At 41.4% G+C, this 20,475-nt stretch overlaps 1 protein-coding gene across 3 annotated transcripts; it reads left to right on the plus strand.

Moving 5' to 3' along the window:
• The first annotated feature begins 249 nt into the window (after positions 1–249).
• LOC124121284 (plancitoxin-1-like) lies at positions 250–20,288 on the plus strand. 3 transcript variants are annotated; one of them, XM_048389884.1, is made up of 9 exons: positions 250–429; positions 3,547–3,727; positions 6,392–6,470; positions 10,921–11,082; positions 11,982–12,179; positions 16,084–16,138; positions 16,486–16,537; positions 17,277–17,402; positions 18,500–20,288. In XM_048389884.1, the coding sequence occupies exons 1-9, from the start codon at positions 329–331 to the stop codon at positions 18,611–18,613; spliced, it is 1,068 nt and encodes a 355-aa protein (XP_048245841.1). In that variant the 5' UTR covers positions 250–328; the 3' UTR covers positions 18,614–20,288. The 3 variants fall into 3 exon arrangements, with proteins under 3 accessions (XP_048245841.1, XP_048245840.1, XP_046340216.2); XM_048389883.1 differs by lacking the exon at positions 16,084–16,138 and having other exon boundaries at positions 16,431–16,537; positions 18,500–18,641; positions 18,685–20,288; XM_046484260.2 differs by lacking the exon at positions 16,084–16,138 and having other exon boundaries at positions 251–429; positions 16,431–16,537.
• Positions 20,289–20,475: the final 187 nt, after the last annotated feature.

The following is a 20,475-nucleotide window of genomic DNA, read 5'->3' on the forward strand; positions in this document are numbered from 1 at the left end:
GTCGGGTAATCATTTTTAAAGTAAGATAAACATTCATAGGTGACACTCATTTAAATATATGAGGACCTGTCTCCCGTGTTTATCTATATTTCATAGAATGGTACAGCTATTGTTTTTGACAGAATCTCAGTTTGTGTCCGGATAGTTAAGAATATTTGTTCTACAAATATACATTCAACGAATGGTCCCAGCAGGTGCCCGTCAAACCGGATTCAGTTCCTTATGCTAAAATCAATGGAAACTAGATCCAGATTGAAGACAAAAAAACAAGCTTGACAAACCAGAACTCGTGATTGCAGACGAAAACACAGCTTAAATTACTCGACCAATGTTTCGTGCCAACATGTTAGCAGTAGTCGTCTTCTTGTGTTGTGTTTCCGGTGCGTACAGTGTGCAATGTATGTCTTCAACGGGAAAACCAGTAGATTGGTAAGTCAAAAGTCGAGTTTCAATCAAGTGACAAACAGCTATAGTCACCAATGTAACAAATGTTATATTTGGGATAACACTTTCTTATTTAAGTACAACTAGTACTTTAAAGGGGCACTGACCTAAAGCACCCCGGGACTGGTTGTTGCCTTTGTTATTGTTTTTTCCCGTGAGCACCCAGATGATATTGCAGAAACCTAGACTAGTTCGCGACCTGTGCTGCGCAATTCGTAAGCGCATTTGTCACTTTTATTGATAGTATAAGGGCGTATGGTCACATCTATCAACAAAATGAAATACAGTTTTGGTAATAATAAGGAAATGTATGAATCATTGTGGGTAGCATCGGTAATGGTGATGAACTTTTGATAAGTCACTTGCCTTGTAATTGTGTGATTTTCGTTTACACTATTTTGACTTGCAACACAAAATAAATATTTCTCCTGAGCATTGCTTATTTTATCGTGTTTATATTATTTACAGTCAAAATGTGCAAAATTTTCACTTAGGAAATTCATTAAAAGCCTGAATATTCAGTTATTTTACAAATTGACTGGAAAATATGTCTATTTGTATTATTATGATAACGAATTCCAAACATTTTTATGTTTAATATCATCACCAAGAGACTGAAAATGTAACGATGAAAAGTATATTCTATATTGTTTGGCTTCTAATCCTACATAATAATCTATTGTGATGTTTATAGGCCCTTTTGATCGTCTTAATCAGTTTTAGTCAATCTGTTAAAGAAATGGACAGATTTTTCAGTCAAAATGACTGAAATATTTACACATTTTATAAATTGCCTGAGAGAATCACATTTTACAAATTGACTGTAATATATACACGCTTATAAAGAAAAAGACTTGTGAAAGCAACGACTATCACGCATCGAAGAATTTCCCAACCAAGACGTAGAGGAACAGGAATGAATCTGTCCAATGCTACAGCAAATGAAGGAAAACAAAATGCAAATATCATAATTACAACCTACCAATTTATGGTGTCCTGCTATTTAACGTCTGGGGGCGTCCGGAAACGTCCGGGAGGTTTCATCAGACGTCCGGAAACGTCCGGGAGTTTAAAAATACAGTGCAGTCAATAAAACATGTCTTTCTCAGTTTGGTAAGATCGTGAGAATATCAACTGGCGTACGTGTTTGCCATGTGCAGCGGCCAGAAAATGGAAGTACCAGTAACTGGAAATTTAATCAATCAATGTATTTTCTGTTAATCCTTTGATGACTAAGAAACGATCTGCTGATTTACAAAAAAAGTAAATCAACTGATCATTCATCTCTTGCTGGGCTGCCGCGTGCATATTACATAACACACATTTCACCTCACTTCCAACCTGGATTTAGATTGAATAATTACCGCAGACACAGTACATGCCAGATGGGAACCTTTCGTCAGGTATTCTGAGTGGTGCTACCACTAATTATACCTGTACCTGCTTTCACTGCATTGATACTTTTTTTAAACTATAACGATCAGGGGTGTTTCCAAATGACGACAACTGATGGAATCGCCGTTCTTTTTGTTTGTTTGTTTAGGCTGAAGAAATTAATTAACATTTATAGATCACGGTTAACCAATCAGTGTTCAAAAATGGGTAAAACAAATATTGCCTCCAAGTTTATTTTGCTGTCCTTGCAGACGGTAGCCCAGTCTCTTGTCACACTCAGTTGCATTGCGTATCATCCGGGTACTCACAGGGAAAAAACAATAACATAGGCAACAACCAGTCCTGGGGAATTGCTTTAGATCAGTGCCCCTTTAAGGATCGAGTCCTATCCGGGATTCGAACCACCACTCTCAAGTGAGGCACCTAATCGCCAGCACACAAAGTCAGCGATCTAACCCACTCAGCCACCGAGGCTTCCACAGACACAGAAGTCTGGTAATTGGTAGTTTAGATCACGTACTTTGGGACTCCTCTAACAAGTGTAAATTGGCATGGCTCCCATAGCCAAAAGCTATGAATACACAATGCCATTTAGAAAGGGTGAAAAGTTGTGAAGCAGTTAAAACATGTGTTGCGATTTTTATTGGCCTTTTCACCAAACGTGTGGGTCGTTTTGGCACAGGTCAGTTTTAACCTGATTCCCCTGCAAATAACAGCTCCCTAGTTTACTATAATTATGCTATAGCGAAGGCCAAACTAAATCTAATTCTCAGAGATGGAAGCTACTTGAATGTATACGAACAAAGCAGCCAAAGATAAAAAATGAAATCATGTCAATATACGAAAATAGAAATTTTACCAATACAAAAACAGAAATTTTATGAATTCTAAAAATCGCCATAAATATGTGTACACTACTCACACACATAAGTCCCAAAGAGGGACAGGTCAGCCGAAGTTGCTAAGGCAGAAGGCGACCTCTTAAACACTTAAAGCAACAACATCACTTGCAATCAAGACTGTTACAGCGCCTGTGAAGTGTATTAAGTGAGAGAAAACAGGTAGAAAAATCCAGCATGCTTTGGTATGTGACACTTGCCGTGGCTGTACCCACAGGATCTGTGGGACGGAAATAATAAGAGAGCAATATTTGCTAGTTGTAGCAAGTAAAGAAGAATTTTTTCTGTCCGCCATGTTTGGTGATATAGAACTGTGAAAAAGTCACCATATGTTTCAGTGATTTTCACAATATGTTTCAGTAACTGTCACTGTATGTTTCAGTGTTTTTCACCATATGTTTCAGTGATTTTCACAATATGTTTCAGTGATTTTCACAATATGTTTCAGTAACTGTCACCATATGTTTCAGTGATTTTCACAATATGTTTCAGTGATTTTCACAATATGTTTCAGTGATTTTCACAATATGTTTCGGTGATTTTCACAATACGTTTCAGTAACTGTCACCACATGTTTCAGTGATTTTCACAATATGTTTCAGTAACTGTCACCATATGTTTCAGTGATTTTCACCACCTGTTTCAGTGATTTTCACAATATGTTTCAGTAACTGTCACCATATGTTTCAGTGATTTTCACCACCTGTTTCAGTGATTTTCACCACATGTTTCAGTGATTTTCACCACATGTTTCAGTGATTTTTACCACATGTTTCAGCAGACCTGATAAATGAACCATGTATTCCAGGTTCATCATTTACAAGTTGCCGGAGCTGAGGTCCAACAAGTCGAACCCGATGCTCCGAGATGGCTACGGCCACTTCTACATGGATGTGCTCAATCCGTCATGGCAGCTGTCCAAAATGTCGATGAATTCTACCAACCACGCTGTCTACTACACACTACAGGCCATCTACGAGTCCAAGCCGGTGAGATTCACTCCCTCCTTCCTTCCTCCTTCCTCTGTCTATCATTTTCACATTTTCTGTCGGTAGATTGAAAATGATTAATTAAGATTCCCAAGAACATTTATTTTGCCGCATACCGTTTGTAGTAGAGTCTGTTTATTTTGTATGTTCATGTGAGGCTTTCTTGTTTTTGTACAGGCATTCACATTTAGCATTGTTTAATACAGTTTTCAGCCTGCTAGGATCCACTTGGGGTATGGCTTTGTTTAATACAGTTTTCGGCTGCTAGGTTCCACTTGGGGTATAGCTTTGTTTATATAGTTTTCAGCCTGCTAGGATCCACTTGGGGTATAGCTTTGTTTATATAGTTTTCAGCCAGCTAGGATCCACTTGGGGTATAGCTTTGTTTATATAGTTTTCAGCCAGCTAGGATCCACTTGGGGTTTAGCTTTGTTTAATACAGTTTTCAGTCTGCTAGGATCCACTTGGGGTATAGCTTTGTTTATATAGTTTTCGGTCTGCTAGGATCCACTTGGGGTATAGCTTTGTTTATATAGTTTTCGGTCTGCTAGGATCCACTTGGGGTATAGCTTTGTTTATATAGTTTTCAGTCTGCTAGGATCCACTTGGGGTATAGCTTTGTTTATATAGTTTTCGGTCTGCTAGGATCCACTTGGGGTATAGCTTTGTTTATATAGTTTTCAGCCTGCTAGGATCCACTTGGGGTATAGCTTTGTTTATATAGTTTTCGGTCTGCTAGGATCCACTTGGGGTATAGCTTTGTTTATATAGTTTTCAGCCTGCAAGGATCCACTTGGGGTATAGCTTTGTTTATATAGTTTTCAGCCAGCTAGGATCCACTTGGGGTTTAGCTTTGTTTAATACAGTTTTCAGTCTGCTAGGATCCACTTGGGGTATAGCTTTGTTTAATACAGTTTTCAGTCTGCTAGGATCCACTTGGGGTATAGCTTTGTTTAATACAGTTTTCGGCTGCTAGGTTCCACTTGGGGTATAGCTTTGTTTAATACAGTTTTCAGTCTGCTAGGTTCCACTTGGGGTATAGCTTTGTTTAATACAGTTTTCGGCTGCTAGGTTCCACTTGGGGTATAGCTTTGTTTAATACAGTTTTCGGCTGCTAGGTTCCACTTGGGGTATAGCTTTGTTTATATAGTTTTCAGTCTGCTAGGATCCACTTGGGGTATAGCTTTGTTTATATAGTTTTCAGTCTGCTAGGATCCACTTTTGGTATAGCTTTGTTTAATACAGTTTTCGGCTGCTAGGTTCCACTTGGGGTATAGCTTTGTTTAATACAGTTTTCAGTCTGCTAGGATCCACTTGGGGTATAGCTTTGTTTAATACAGTTTTCGGCTGCTAGGTTCCACTTGGGGTATAGCATTGTTTATATAGTTTTCAGTCTGCTAGGATCCACTTGGGGTATAGCTTTGTTTATATAGTTTTCGGTCTGCTAGGTTCCATTTGGGATAGAGCTTTGTTTATATAGTTTTCGGTCTGCTAGGCCTTTTCCGGGTCAAATTTCTACCCATAATGCCTGTTTCTATGTTCTTGTCTCGGGCTAACGAGACCTAATATTCTTTTCCCATCATGCCAGAGGCGGTGGGGTAGCCTAGTGGTTAAAGCATTCACTCGTCACGCAGAAGATCCGGGTTCGATTCCCGACATGGGTACAATGTGTGAAGTCCATTTCTGGTGTCCCCCGCCGTGATATTGTTAGAATATTGCTAAAAGCGGTGTAAAACAATACTCACTCACTCCGATCCTCCCAAGAGGGATGGTTTAACTGCCCGCCTTTCGGTGTCATTGGCTAGCTAAACGCTACTTCGAACACATTTGTTTTTGTTTTCTGCCCACTAGCAGTGTTTTCTGTTCAATATATTCTAGTTGTATGTCCCGGTGGGTAGAAGGCTAAGTACAAGTTACATTCTACGAGCAACTTAGTATTTTCTCTTTAAGTTTAAATTTTATGACTGAGCTAATTTAGATCTAAGCCATTCCAGTATACACTTTCTTATTGTGTTACTTTTGTGCTTTTCATTGTACCTGGTCTGCATATTTTACCTACTTCGGCCAAATAAATCTCGTCATTTTAGACCTGTGGGGGTTCTTAATTAACAATGTTAAGAGTGTTTTAGTGCATGGTGTTCAGCCTCTGGCCACTTCTATCCTCTTATTAGGAGAATAATTTAGGGCTTCTCAGAAGTACATATACATACATTTCACTGTAAGAGTACTACATTTCTAAATTATCAACAGTGTAAGCAGTTATTTTGCCAAATAAACCAACCAATCCAAACATATTCTTGACAAATAATATGCAAGATATTTAGCTTCACAAATTTTATTTTGACTTTGTTAAAAATCTGCGTGGCATAAAATGAGAAAAATGTGGCCTTAAGCTGAAATAATGTTGACTGTTGTTAGCGTATATATTTGCAGTGCAGGGGCTCAAGGTCTACTTTCTATGGAATATCCCAGAGACAAGGTGTACATTCTGTAGAATATCCCTGGGACTGACGGATATTATGTTGACTGTCCCTGATAATGGGTTAGTCTATGAAAAAAAGGCCTCATTAAAACAATAGGATTTCACCCCAAGATGTTAAAACGTAGACATGGTTTATACTTAGACACATTTTTTACATAGACATGGTTGTTGGTCTGTTGTAGACTGATGACTTCATGTACCTGATGTACAACGACGATGACCCCAACGACCAGGAGTCCCTCAACCACGGCCACACGAAGGGTAGGTAGCCGTCACATGTCTCTCCATGGCCACACGAACATCATGGACACTGTTGCTATAGGAACAATAGTTTCTACCATTACTAACATTATAGACACTGTTTATATAGGAACAATAGTTTCTACCGTTACTAACATTACAGACACTGTTGCTATAGGAACAATAGTTTCTACCGTTACTAACATTATAAACACTGTTGCTATAGGAACAATAGTTTCTACCGTTAGTAACATTATAGACACTGTTGATATAGGAACAATAGTTTCTACTGTCACTAACATTATAAACACTGTTGCTATAGGAACAATAGTTTCTACCGTTAGTAACATTATAGACACTGTTGATATAGGAACAATAGTTTCTACCATTACTAACATTATAGACACTGTTGATATAGGAACAATAGTTTCTACCGTTACTAACATTATAGACACTGTTGATATAGGAACAATAGTTTCTACCATTACTAACATTATAGACACTGTTGCTATAGGAACAATAGTTTCTAACATTATAGACACTGTTGATATAGGAACAATAATTTCTACCATTACTAACATTATAGACACTGTTGATAGAGGAACAATAGTTTCTAACATTATAGACACTGTTGATATAGGAACAATAATTTCTACCATTACTAACATTATAGACACTGTTGATATAGGAACAATAGTTTCTACCGTTACTAACATTATAGACACTGTTGATATAGGAACAATAGTTTCTACCATTACTAACATTATAGACACTGTTGCTATAGGAACAATAGTTTCTAACATTATAGACACTGTTGATATAGGAACAATAGTTTCTACCATTACTAACATTATAGACACTGTTGCTATAGGAACAATAGTTTCAACCATTACTAACATTATAGACACTGTTGCTATAGGAACAATAGTTTCTACCGTTACTAACATTATAGAATTATAGACACTGTTGATATAGGAACAATAGTTTCGACCATTACTAACATTATAGACACTGTTGCTATAGGAACAATAGTTTCTACCGTTACTAACATTATAGACACTGTTGCTATAGGAACAATAGTTTCTACCATTACTAACATTATAGACACTGTTGATATAGGAACAATAGTTTCTACCATTACTAACATTATAGACACTGTTGCTATAGGAACAATAGTTTCTACGTGACTAACATTATAGACACTGTTGCTATAGGAACAATAGTTTCTACCGTTACTAACATTATAGACACTGTTGATAGAGGAACAATAGTTTCTACCATTACTAACATTATAGACACTGTTGATAGAGGAACAATAGTTTCTACTGTCACTAACATTATAGACACTGTTGATATAGGAACAATAGTTCCTACCATTACTAACATTATAGACACTGTTGATAGAGGAACAATAGTTTCTACTGTCACTAACATTATAGACACTGTTGATATAGGAACAATAGTTTCTACCATTACTAACATTATAGACACTGTTGATATAGGAACAATAGTTTCTACTGTTACTAACATTATAGACACTGTTGATAGAGGAACAATAGATTCTACTGTTACTAACATTATAGACACTGTTGATATAGGAACAATAGTTTCTACTGTCACTAACATTATAGACACTGTTGATAGAGGAACAATAGTTTCTACTGTTACTAACAATATAGACACTGTTGATATAGGAACAATAGTTTCTACTGTCACTAACATTATAGACACTGTTGATAGAGGAACAATAGTTTCTACTGTCACTAACATTATAGACACTGTTGATAGAGGAACAATAGTTTCTACTGTTACTAACATTATAGACACTGTTGATAGAGGAACAATAGTTTCTACTGTTACTAACATTATAGACACTGTTGATATAGGAACAATAGTTTCTACCATTACTAACATTATAGACAATGTTGATATAGGAACAATAGTTTCTAACATTATAGACACGGTTGATATAGGAACAATAGTTTCTACCATTACTAACATTATAGACAATGTTGATATAGGAACAATAGTTTCTTCCATTACTAACATTACAGACACTGTTGATATAGGAACAATAGTTTCTACTGTCACTAACATTATAGACACTGTTGATATAGGAACAATAGTTTCTACCCTTACTAACATTATAGACACTGTTGATATAGGAACAATAGTTTCTACTGTCACTAACATTATAGACACTGTTGATATAGGAACAATAGTTTCTACTGTCACTAACATTATAGACACTGTTGATATAGGAACAATAGTTTCTACTGTTACTAACATTATAGACACTGTTGATAGAGGAACAATAGTTTCTACCACTACTAACATTATAGACACTGTTGATAGAGGAACAATAGTTTCTACTGTTACTAACATTATAGACACTGTTGATATAGGAACAATAGTTTCTACCATTACTAACATTATAGACACTGTTGATATAGGAACAATAGTTTCTACCGTTACTAACATTATAGACACTGTTGATATAGGAACAATAGTTTCTACCATTACTAACATTATAGACACTGTTGATATAGGAACAATAGTTTCTACTGTCACTAACATTATAGACACTGTTGATGTAGGAACAATAGTTTCTACTGTCACTAACATTATAGACACTGTTGATGTAGGAACAATATTTTCTACCATTACTAACATTATAGACACTGTTGATAAAGGAACAATAGTTTCTACTGTCACTAACATTATAGACACTGTTGATGTAGGAACAATAGTTTCTACCGTCACTAACATTATAGACACTGTTGATATAGGAACAATAGTTTCTACCATTACTAACATTATTGACACTGTTGATAGAGGAACAATAGTTTCTACTGTTACTAACATTATAGACACTGTTGATATAGGAACAATAGTTTCTAACATTACTAACATTATAGACACTGTTGATATAGGAACAATAGTTTCTACCGTTACTAACATTATAGACACTGTTGATATAGGAACAATAGTTTCTACCATTACTAACATTATAGACACTGTTGATATAGGAACAATAGTTTCTACTGTCACTAACATTATAGACACTGTTGATGTAGGAACAATAGTTTCTACCATTACTAACATTATAGACACTGTTCATAAAGGAACAATAGTTTCTACTGTCACTAACATTATAGACACTGTTGATGTAGGAACAATAGTTTCTACCGTCACTAACATTATAGACACTGTTGATATAGGAACAATAGTTTCTACCATTACTAACATTATAGACACTGTTGATAGAGGAACAATAGTTTCTACTGTTACTAAAATTATAGACACTGTTGATATAGGAACAATAGTTTCTACCGTTACTAACATTATAGACACTGTTGATATAGGAACAATAGTTTCTACCGTTACTAACATTATAGACACTGTTGATATAGGAACAATAGTTTCTACCATTACTAACATTATAGACACTGTTGATATAGGAACAATAGTTTCTACCATTACTAACATTATAGACACTGTTGCTATAGGAACAATAGTTTCTACCATTACTAACATTATAGACACTGTTGATGTAGGAACAATAGTTTCTACTGTCACTAACATTATAGACACTGTTGATGTAGGAACAATAGTTTCTACCATTACTAACATTATAGACACTGTTGATAGAGGAACAATAGTTTCTACCGTTACTAACATTATAGACACTGTTGATGTAGGAACAATAGTTTCTACCATTACTAACATTATAGACACTGTTGATATAGGAACAATAGTTTCTACTGTCACTAACATTATAGACACTGTTGATGTAGGAACAATAGTTTCTACCATTACTAACATTATAGACACTGTTGATATAGGAACAATAGTTTCTACTGTCACTAACATTATAGACACTGTTGATATAGGAACAATAGTTTCTACTGTCACTAACATTATAGACACTGTTGATGTAGGAACAATATTTTTCTACCATTACTAGTATGTGATGTCTCTCAATCCGTCTCATCAGAGTGGGAGTGGGAGGTAGGAATGGCCCAGTAGTTTACAGTGCCACAGAGTTACATACCTTAGCCATGCCAGGATCCATGTGTCATTGGTTTGAATAAACCTGAATACACCTCTGTTTCATTCAGGGCTTTCATCCCACATCAAGCAGACACGATGTGATGTAACTGAAATACAAAGCAAGTGAAAACCAACTGTCAAGAGATTAGGCATCTATTTTTGGACCAGGTTCAAGTTTCTGAACATACTTGCTCTGCTTATTTTATTTGGAGTGATTGGGTAGCCTCCTGGTTAAAGTGTTTGTTCTTCACCCTGACTGCCCGAGTTTGAATCCCTACATGCTACAATGAGTAACGCCCATTTCTTGTGTCCCTTGTGTGTGGCTGGAATATTGCTCAAAGTGTCCTCTAACACTATTCACTCACTCGATCCTAAAAGGAATATGTATGTTTGATTGTTGATGTGTTTTTCCTTCCAGGTGTCGTGGCGTTTGATAACAAGACTGGCTACTGGTTGGTTCACAGCACCCCGCAGTTCCCACGCTACAAGAACGAGAGCTACACGTGGCCCCACAATGCCCTGAGCTTTGGACAGAGCTTCCTGTGCGTGTCCTACAGTTACTCCCAGCTCAACGCTATCGGTGAGACATTTATGACCTTTTAGAGTTATTCTTGAGGAACCATCTGAAGTGATATGCTTCATGAGGCAAAGACTGTATTGTTAATAGGGCCATGTATTGGACAAGAATTTGTTTTGCTATATATTGGGAGCTGAAGTGTTTGACAGTGATTGACACTGATTGTACATGCAGATCCTATGTTCTACGTACTAAAGTAAATATTACTCAACATGGTCACGGGGCGGTCGGGTAGCCTAGTGGTTAAAGCGTTAGCTCGTCACGCCGAAGACCCGGGTTCGAATCCCGACATGGGTACAATGTGTGAAGCCCATTTCTGGTGTCCCCCGCCATGATATTGCTGGAATATTGCTAAAAGCGGCGTAAAACAAAAACTCACTCACTCACTCACTCAACATGGTCACACCCGTAAAGATCCAGGTTAGAATAGGTCTTCAATAACCCATGCTTGTCGTAAGAGGCGACTATTGGGATTTGGTGGTCAGATTTGCTGACTTGGTTGATGCATGTCATCGTATCCCAATTGTGTGGATCGATGCTCATGATGTCAATCACTGGATTGACTGGTCCAGACTTGATTATTTACAGACCGCCGTCATATGGCTGGAATATTGCGGAGTGCGGCGTTAAACATCAACAGCATGTGCAGTATTATTATGACATCACTATTATGATGTCACCTACAATTGTTTTTGGACCGTGTGATAGTCTAGTGATCTAGGTTCCCTCGTCAACCCAAAGGCCAAGGTTTGATTCCAATGGGTCCAATGTGAAGCCCATTTCTGGTGTCGCCTGCCATGATGTTTGTGATTGCCAAAAGCCGTGTAAAACACTCTCCCTGTCGCACTGGTACGTTTTTCCTTCATGTGGTCAAGTTGTTTGTGTGCCGTCTCTGCCCACAGCCAAGCAGCTGTTCTTCAACTACATCCGGCTGTATGACCACTTCACCCCTGACTCCTTCCTGAACAACAACCCGGACCTGATGTCGGTCGTCAAGAACACGCGGCTGGAGACGCCTCCGTGGTCAAACAAGGTCACCCTATCATCCTTGGCAGGAACAAAGTTCACCAGCTTTGCCAAGTTCTCAAACTTCCATGCAGGTAAGAACTCGATAGGAGCGTTACATAGCTTATCCATCGATCATTGGAACATTTACACGATTTTGTCAAGTTTTGATAGGACGTTCTTCTGCATCAATACCACATTTGAAACAAAACTTCAAAGACCTAAGTTGTCAACCGATCTCGAGGGGTATATGGTGTGATGTTTCCTGTGTGTGAGCCTATGTATCCCGAGCCGTCAGGTGTGATGTACCTTGTGTGTGAGCCTATGTACCCCGAGCCGTCAGGTGTGATGTACCCTGTGTGTGAGCCTATGTACCCCGAGCCGTCAGGTGTGATGTACCTTGTGTGTGAGCCTATGTACCCCGAGCCGTCAGGTGTGATGTACCCTGTGTGTGAGCCTATGTACCCCGAGCCGTCAGGTGTGATGTACCTTGTGTGTGAGCCTATGTACCCCGAGCCGTCAGGTGTGATGTACCCTGTGTGTGAGCCTATGTATCCCGAGCCGTCAGGTGTGATGTACCCTGTGTGTGAGCCTTTGTACCCCGAGCCGTCAGGTGTGATGTACCCTGTGTGTGAGCCTATGTATCCCGAGCCGTCAGGTGTGATGTACCCTGTGTGTGAGCCTATGTATCCCGAGCCGTCAGGTGTGATGTACCCTGTGTGTGAGCCTATGTATCCCGAGCCGTCAGGTGTGATGTACCCTGTGTGTGAGCCTATGTATCCCGAGCCGTCAGGTGTGATGTACCCTGTGTGTGAGCCTATGTATCCCGAGCCGTCAGGTGTGATGTACCCTGTGTGTGAGCCTATGTATCCCGAGCCGTCAGGTGTGATGTACCCTGTGTGTGAGCCTATGTATCCCGAGCCGTCAGGTGTGATGTACCCTGTGTGTGAGCCTTTGTACCCCGAGCCGTCAGGTGTGATGTACCCTGTGTGTGAGCCTATGTACCCCGAGCCGTCAGGTGTGATGTACCCTGTGTGTGAGCCTATGTACCCCGAGCCGTCAGGTGTGATGTACCCTGTGTGTGAGCCTTTGTATCCCGAGCCGTCAGGTGTGATGTACCCTGTGTGTGAGCCTTTGTACCCCGAGCCGTCAGGTGTGATGTACCCTGTGTGTGAGCCTATGTATCCCGAGCCGTCAGGTGTGATGTACCCTGTGTGTGAGCCTATGTATCCCGAGCCGTCAGGTGTGATGTACCCTGTGTGTGAGCCTATGTATCCCGAGCCGTCAGGTGTGATGTACCCTGTGTGTGAGCCTATGTATCCCGAGCCGTCAGGTGTGATGTACCCTGTGTGTGAGCCTTTGTACCCCGAGCCGTCAGGTGTGATGTACCCTGTGTGTGAGCCTATGTACCCCGAGCCGTCAGGTGTGATGTACCCTGTGTGTGAGCCTATGTACCCCGAGCCGTCAGGTGTGATGTACCCTGTGTGTGAGCCTTTGTATCCCGAGCCGTCAGGTGTGATGTACCCTGTGTGTGAGCCTTTGTACCCCGAGCCGTCAGGTGTGATGTACCCTGTGTGTGAGCCTATGTATCCCGAGCCGTCAGGTGTGATGTACCCTGTGTGTGAGCCTATGTATCCCGAGCCGTCAGGTGTGATGTACCCTGTGTGTGAGCCTATGTATCCCGAGCCGTCAGGTGTGATGGACCCTGTGTGTGAGCCTATGTACCCCGAGCCGTCAGGTGTGATGTACCCTGTGTGTGAGCCTATGTATCCCGAGCCATCAGGTGTGATGTACCCTGTGTGTGACCCTATGTACCCCGAGCCGTCAGGTGTGATGGACCCTGTGTGTGAGCCTATGTACCCCGAGCCGTCAGGTGTGATGTACCCTGTGTGTGAGCCTATGGACCCCGAGCCGTCAGGTGTGATGGACCCTGTGTGTGAGCCTATGTACCCCGAGCCGTCAGGTGTGATGTACCCTGTGTGTGAGCCTATGTACCCTGAGTCGTCAGGTGTGATGTACACTGTGTGTGAGCCTATGTATCCCGAGCCGTCAGGTGTGATGTACCCTGTGTGTGAGCCTTTGTATCCCGAGCCGTCAGGTGTGATGTACCCTGTGTGTGAGCCTATGTACCCCGAGCCGTCAGGTGTGCTGTACCCTGTGTGTGAGCCTATGTACCCCGAGCCGTCAGGTGTGATGTACCCTGTGTGAGAACATATGTACCCCGAGCCGTCAGGTGTGCTGTACCCTGTGTGTGAGCCTATGTACCCCGAGCCGTCAGGTGTGATGTACCCTGTGTGAGAACATATGTACCCCGAGCCGTCAGGTGTGATGTACCCTGTGTGTGAGCCTATGTATCCCGAGCCGTCAGGTGTGATGTACCCTGTGTGTGAGCCTTTGTACCCCGAGCCGTCAGGTGTGATGTACCCTGTGTGTGAGCCTATGTATCCCGAGCCGTCAGGTGTGATGTACCCTGTGTGTGAGCCTATGTACCCCGAGCCGTCAGGTGTGATGTACCCTGTGTGTGAGCCTATGTATCCCGAGCCGTCAGGTGTGATGTACCCTGTGTGTGAGCCTATGTACCCCGAGCCGTCAGGTGTGATGTACCCTGTGTGTGAGCCTATGTACCCCGAGCCGTCAGGTGTGATGTACCTTGTGTGTGAGCCTATGTACCCCGAGCCGTCAGGTGTGATGTACCCTGTGTGTGAGCCTTTGTATCCCGAGCCGTCAGGTGTGATGTACCCTGTGTGTGAGCCTATGTATCCCGAGCCGTCAGGTGTGATGTACCCTGTGTGTGAGCCTATGTATCCCGAGCCGTCAGGTGTGATGTACCCTGTGTGTGAGCCTATGTACCCTGAGCCATCAGATGTGATGTACCCTGTGTGTGAGCCTATGTTCCCCTGAGCCGTCAGGTGTGATGTACCTTGTGTGTGAGCTTATGTACCCCGAGCCATAAGGATCACACACAGGGTACATCACACCATATACCCTTTGAGATTGGCACACAGCGAGTTTATCTCACCAACATTCATTTATAGGACCTGGAATATAGGGTTCGCCGAGTAAAACACTTTTGATTCAGATGTTTTGACAGCTAGCAGACGATGCAAACCGAATTACTTCCCTTCACACAATGCATTCGGATAAACATCGGTTAATTTCACCTGTTCAATACTAATGTGAGATAAGCAAGTTTCCCAAGATATGTTCTGATTGATTTCTCAGCGGGGTATATGAGCAGGCTATATTGAAAATAATTGCCCGTTCCTTAACAAATCAGAAGCTTGTATATTAATGTAAGGTGAGATAGTCTGTCATGTGCTAAGAACCTGACCCAATCCGAAATCCTGTTGTATATTGATAATAATATACAGCATATTTCTATGCATTACCATAATTGGCATCTTCCTGAGGCAAGGGAGATAACTGACTATGAAAGTCCAGTTTCCACCCATGCTGAACTAGGCTGGTATTATGGAGTTGTATTTTGGCTGGACTAATGAGCCTATGCATAGTCCAATCAAAATCACATAACGAAATTGACAACCAGTTTGTAAACTGCGGTGCAGAATTTGGTTGATTGCAGGATTTGCAAAGCATGTGTACCGCCAACTAGGCGTCAGCAGATATTTTACTAATCTTTTCATGTCTCACATGATTTGATGCACTTCACGAAGTTAGAACCGTTTTATCACAATATAGATTTTGATTATTGATTGGATTATCTTGACTGGGCTCTGACCTTGTGGCTCCCAGCCTGCAGAGTGACTTGATGATGGAGACATGTACGTGTGTGTGTGTTGTCAGATCTGTATGAAGACCTTGTGACAGAGACATGTACGTGTGGCTGTGTGTGTGTTGTCAGATCTGTATGAAGACCTTGTGGCTCCCAGCCTGCAGAGTGACTTGATGATGGAGACATGTACGTGTGTGTGTGTTGTCAGATCTGTATGAAGACCTTGTGACAGAGACATGTACGTGTGGCTGTGTGTGTGTTGTCAGATCTGTATGAAGACCTTGTGGCTCCCAGCCTGCAGAGTGACTTGATGACGGAGACATGTACGTGTGGCTGTGTGTGTGTTGTCAGATCTGTATGAAGACCTTGTGACAGAGACATGTACGTGTGTGTGTGTATTGTCAGATCTGTATGAAGACCTTGTGACAGAGACATGTACGTGTGTGTGTGTTGTCAGATCTGTATGAAGACCTTGTGACAGAGACATGTACGTGTGTGTGTATTGTCAGATCTGTATGAAGACCTTGTGACAGAGACATGTACGTGTGTGTGTGTTGTCAGATCTGTATGAAGACCTTGTGACAGAGACATGTACGTGTGTTTGTGTTGTCAGATCTGTATGAAGACCTTGTGGCTCCCAGCCTGCAGAGTGACTTGATGACGGAGACATGGCAGAACAGTGGCAGCAGGATGAACTCCAGCTGTGCCGGCAAGTTTAAGGTAGAGTACCAGGTAGTCTGGGCCTCAACTCTAGGATTAGGTCCAAAGAGGTTTTGCAAGACTTAGAAAAAACTACTGCTGTAGAGCCCCTCAATGGTCTAGTGGTGGAGTGTCTGCCTGGAGAGCGGAAGGTCGGGGTTCAATCCCTGGCCGCAGCATACCAAAAGACGTTAAAAGATGGTACTACTTGTTACCCTGCCTGACACTCACCATTAATGGGCTGAACAAGGACTGCTCAGCTCGGAGTCAGTATACTGTCACTGAGTGTGTTGTAGAAGACAATGTGATGTTTTCTGTCTGTGTACATGTGATCTGATGTTACGTTGCAGGTGTATAACGCGAAGTCCGACATGTTGCCGGGGGGAATCGTGTTCAAGGAGACAATGTGATGTTTTCTGTCTGTGTACATGTTATCTGATGTTACGTTTCCGGTGTATAACGTGAAGTCCGACATGTTGCCGGGGGGGAATCGTGTTCAAGGAGACGATGTGATGTTTTCTGTGTGTGTACATGTGATCTGATGTTACGTTGCAGGTGCATAACGCGAAGTCCATCGTGTTGCCGGGGGGGATTGTGTTCAAGGAGACGATGTGATGTTTTCTGTGTGTGTACATGTGATCTGATGTTACGTTGCAGGTGTATAACGCGAAGTCCGACATGTTGCCGGGGGGGAATCGTGTTCAAGGAGACGATGTGATGTTTTCTGTCTGTGTACATGTGATCTGATGTTACGTTGCAGGTGTATAACGTGAAGTCCATCGTGCTGCCGGAGGGGATCGTGTTCAAGGAGACCAAGGACCACTCCAAGTGGGCCATCAGTCAGAACGGGACCAACTGGGTCTGTATTGGGGACATCAACAGAGATGTAAGTAACCATGGCAACACGCTGATATGTTGCTTCCAGAGGCAAGGGAGATAACTGACTATTAAAGTCCAGTTTCCACCCTTGCCAAACCAGACTGGAATTCCCAGGCTCGATTGTAGCGCCACCAGTGACTGTTAAGAATTATATCCGTTCTAAGTTCCTCCTTTTGACCAATCTCTTGTATCACTTGCATTTGCATCAAACAAAATGGTGGCACCTAGTCAAGACAATCTGCTCGATAATCAAGATCTATACTGTAATAAAATGGGTCTTACCCCGCGAAGTGCATCAAATCATGGGAGCACCTTGATTAAAAACATGAAAGACAAAATATCAGTTTGCGGTATTTTTGCTTTGCAAACAGTCGACTGAAATCTGCACATTGAAATCCAATTTGTTCACATTATTTTCATTGGACAATGCATAGACTCGTTAGTCCAGCCAAAATGTAACTCCGTGTTACCAGCCTAGTTCAGCAGAGGTGGAAACTGGACTTTTATAGTCAGTAAACGCCCTTGCCTCGGGAAGATGGCCTGGTCAAAATGATCAGATGTTTAGAAATATTCAGCCTGTGATCTTGTGGTTCATTCAGTCCCCGGCCGTGTCATACCAAAAGACGTTCATGGATGGGACTTGTTGTTACCCTGCCTGGCAATTGGCATTAAGGGGCTAAAACAAAGATCGGTTCAGAGTCAGTATTCAGTGTCTGAGTGGGGTATTCTTGTTAAACTGCGGCAGTCAGTGGACTAGCACTATAAAATCGGCATTAGACCAAACTAATACAAGCAGCCACACACAGACACGTGCATGCACGTTTCTATATAAGTGCAATAATCTTGGATGCGACGTTAAACCCAATTTCACCTCACCTTTAGAAATTTTCAAAATGGCTGACATGGCAACAGTGTGTTTGAGGTTGGATAAGGGTTCTGCTTGTTCATGATCACTGTCCTTTGTCTCATCATGGCTTTGATCGAAGTTGTAAACAAACGTGTTAAATATCCACATGACCATCAGTGCGAGGCAGAATGAATTGTAACACCCTTGACTAGAAGCCTATCTGGGATCTACAGCTGAGCCCGTGATTCTGTTTTCAGCTCAGCCAGGAGAAGCGGGCAGGAGGGACAGTGTGCTTCCAGAACTCCAAAGTGTGGACAAACTTTAACCTGGCTGTCAACAGCATTGAGTCCTGTCCACTCAAAGGGCATTGATAGGCCGGGAGGGCAGAGGGTTACAGGTGTTGAGGGAGACTGAGGGCATTGATAGGCCTGGAGGGCAGAGGGTTGACTTCTTTTGTCTTTTATATGCAATGTTTCGGTACAGATGCAGGCACTTGCGTGATGAAGGTATTAGCATCTGTACAAAAACAAGTTGAAATTCAGAAGTCAACCTTAATTTCATTGACACTTCAGCTTCCAGATGACACTCCAAGATATTATAGCTAAAATGGATAGAATCATCATTAAACCGCATGTTATCAGAAATAAGCAGGCCACTGTAACTTGATAATTCCCTCATATTGCTTGACAACAGGCCATTATCACGCCGATTGTGAGGTGACGTCATAGGGATGGAGAAGGGGACGTCACGTTTAATAGTCGGGCAGATAATGGAAGACCTCAGGTTTCTGTAATGATAATGCCCTGAAAAATAGCATTACCCTAATAGTAGTACAATACTTGACAATCTGTTCAGGCACTATTGAACACAGCTCAAACTTAGTCGTAATGCCATCAGCAGTTTTCAGTTCTAGGCTGGGGTCTCTGGTGTGTCTAGCTGCAATTGCTGTGCAGAGTCGCATCACTAGGCCTACCAGAAACCTATGATGGTGGGTCCGAATCCAGATCGGCCCTACTATGGTTCTAGGTTTGTTCGCACCATCCACATGCCAGTGCCACCTGCTGGGCTGCACCGAAGTGACACCCACCCTTCAGTCTTCTACACACCATGATATTCTGGAAAACTGTTGAAGTTGGCGTGAGGCCAATGGCTATTATTATTAAAATGTAAATAATTTTTTTAATTATTTTATTCAGAAATAGTTTTATTCATTTGTCTGCTGTGAGAGGTGAAGCAGCTTGCTGGACTGGTGATGGTTTCTGTACTTGTGCGTCAGACAGACGTAATTCTTATCTCAGGGTCTGCTGCTGGTGGCTGTACAATGGCTGTGTACACAGGAATGGGGATTTACAGGGTGGACCATGAACCTCAGAATCAGGCTAAGGCCAGGATAAGTTGAATACTAAATTTTTGTCTCTTCCCACTTCATGACCTGTCCCAATGTTTACATATTTACTGATGAAGAAAATGGTATTTTCACTTCTTTCCATGTTTGATAATACCCATAAGTCCAGGCAAAATAGATTTTTACTTGGAACAAATTGTTTATTTCACCACAGTGCTTTTCTGAAAGGTCCCCAAAACAACATACTAAAGTCCCAAGCAAGCCCAGTTTGGGAAATATGTCTAATTTGCATAATCCAATATGGCCACCAATTATCAATATATCTTCGATGTTTCAGATGAGGTTCAATGTTTTGATAAAAAAAAAGGATGTGTTGTATTGCAAAATAGCCATATTGTGTTTCTAAAATGATTTTCACAACGATTGAACCTTTTTGACTATTGACAAATCTACAAAAATTCAAAATGGCCGACAAATTTCCTGAATGCGTTTGGACTGTTGAATCATTTAACTCTATTAACTTAATTCTGTTTGCAGTTTGTTCCTAGTTTGCCTGGACTACATCATCTTCCTGAGTCAAGGGAATTAACTGACTTTAAAAGTCGAGTTTCCACCCTTGCCGAACTAGGCTGGAATTCCTGGTCTCACGAGTTATGTCCCTTCTATGCCTCTCCCATGGACCAATCAAATTCCACCACTCGTATCACTTGCATTTGCTTCAAACAAAATGGCTCCGCCATGTCAAGACGATCTGAGTGACAATCAAAATCTATATTGTGATAAAACAAGTCTTACATCGCGAAGTGCATCAAATCACATGTGCATCTTGATTAAAAACATGAAAAGATTCAGAAATAACTGTTGACGAGTTTGCGGTCACATGCTTTG

The sequence above is a fragment of the Haliotis rufescens genome, unplaced genomic scaffold (assembly GCF_023055435.1).
Source record: "Haliotis rufescens isolate VD_foot unplaced genomic scaffold, xgHalRufe1.0.p SCAF_8, whole genome shotgun sequence".
Lineage (NCBI taxonomy): Eukaryota > Metazoa > Mollusca > Gastropoda > Lepetellida > Haliotidae > Haliotis > Haliotis rufescens.

Coding starts and splice junctions, on each gene's coding strand:
- LOC124121284 (XM_048389884.1), top strand. CDS start 329: ATGTTTCGTGCCAACATGTTAGCAGTAGTCGTCTTCTTGTGTTGTGTT. Junction 3,728..6,391: donor CCATCTACGAGTCCAAGCCG/GTGAGATTCACT, acceptor GGTCTGTTGTAG/ACTGATGACTTCATGTACCT. Junction 16,139..16,485: donor AGTGACTTGATGACGGAGAC/ATGTACGTGTGG, acceptor GATGACGGAGAC/ATGGCAGAACAGTGGCAGCA.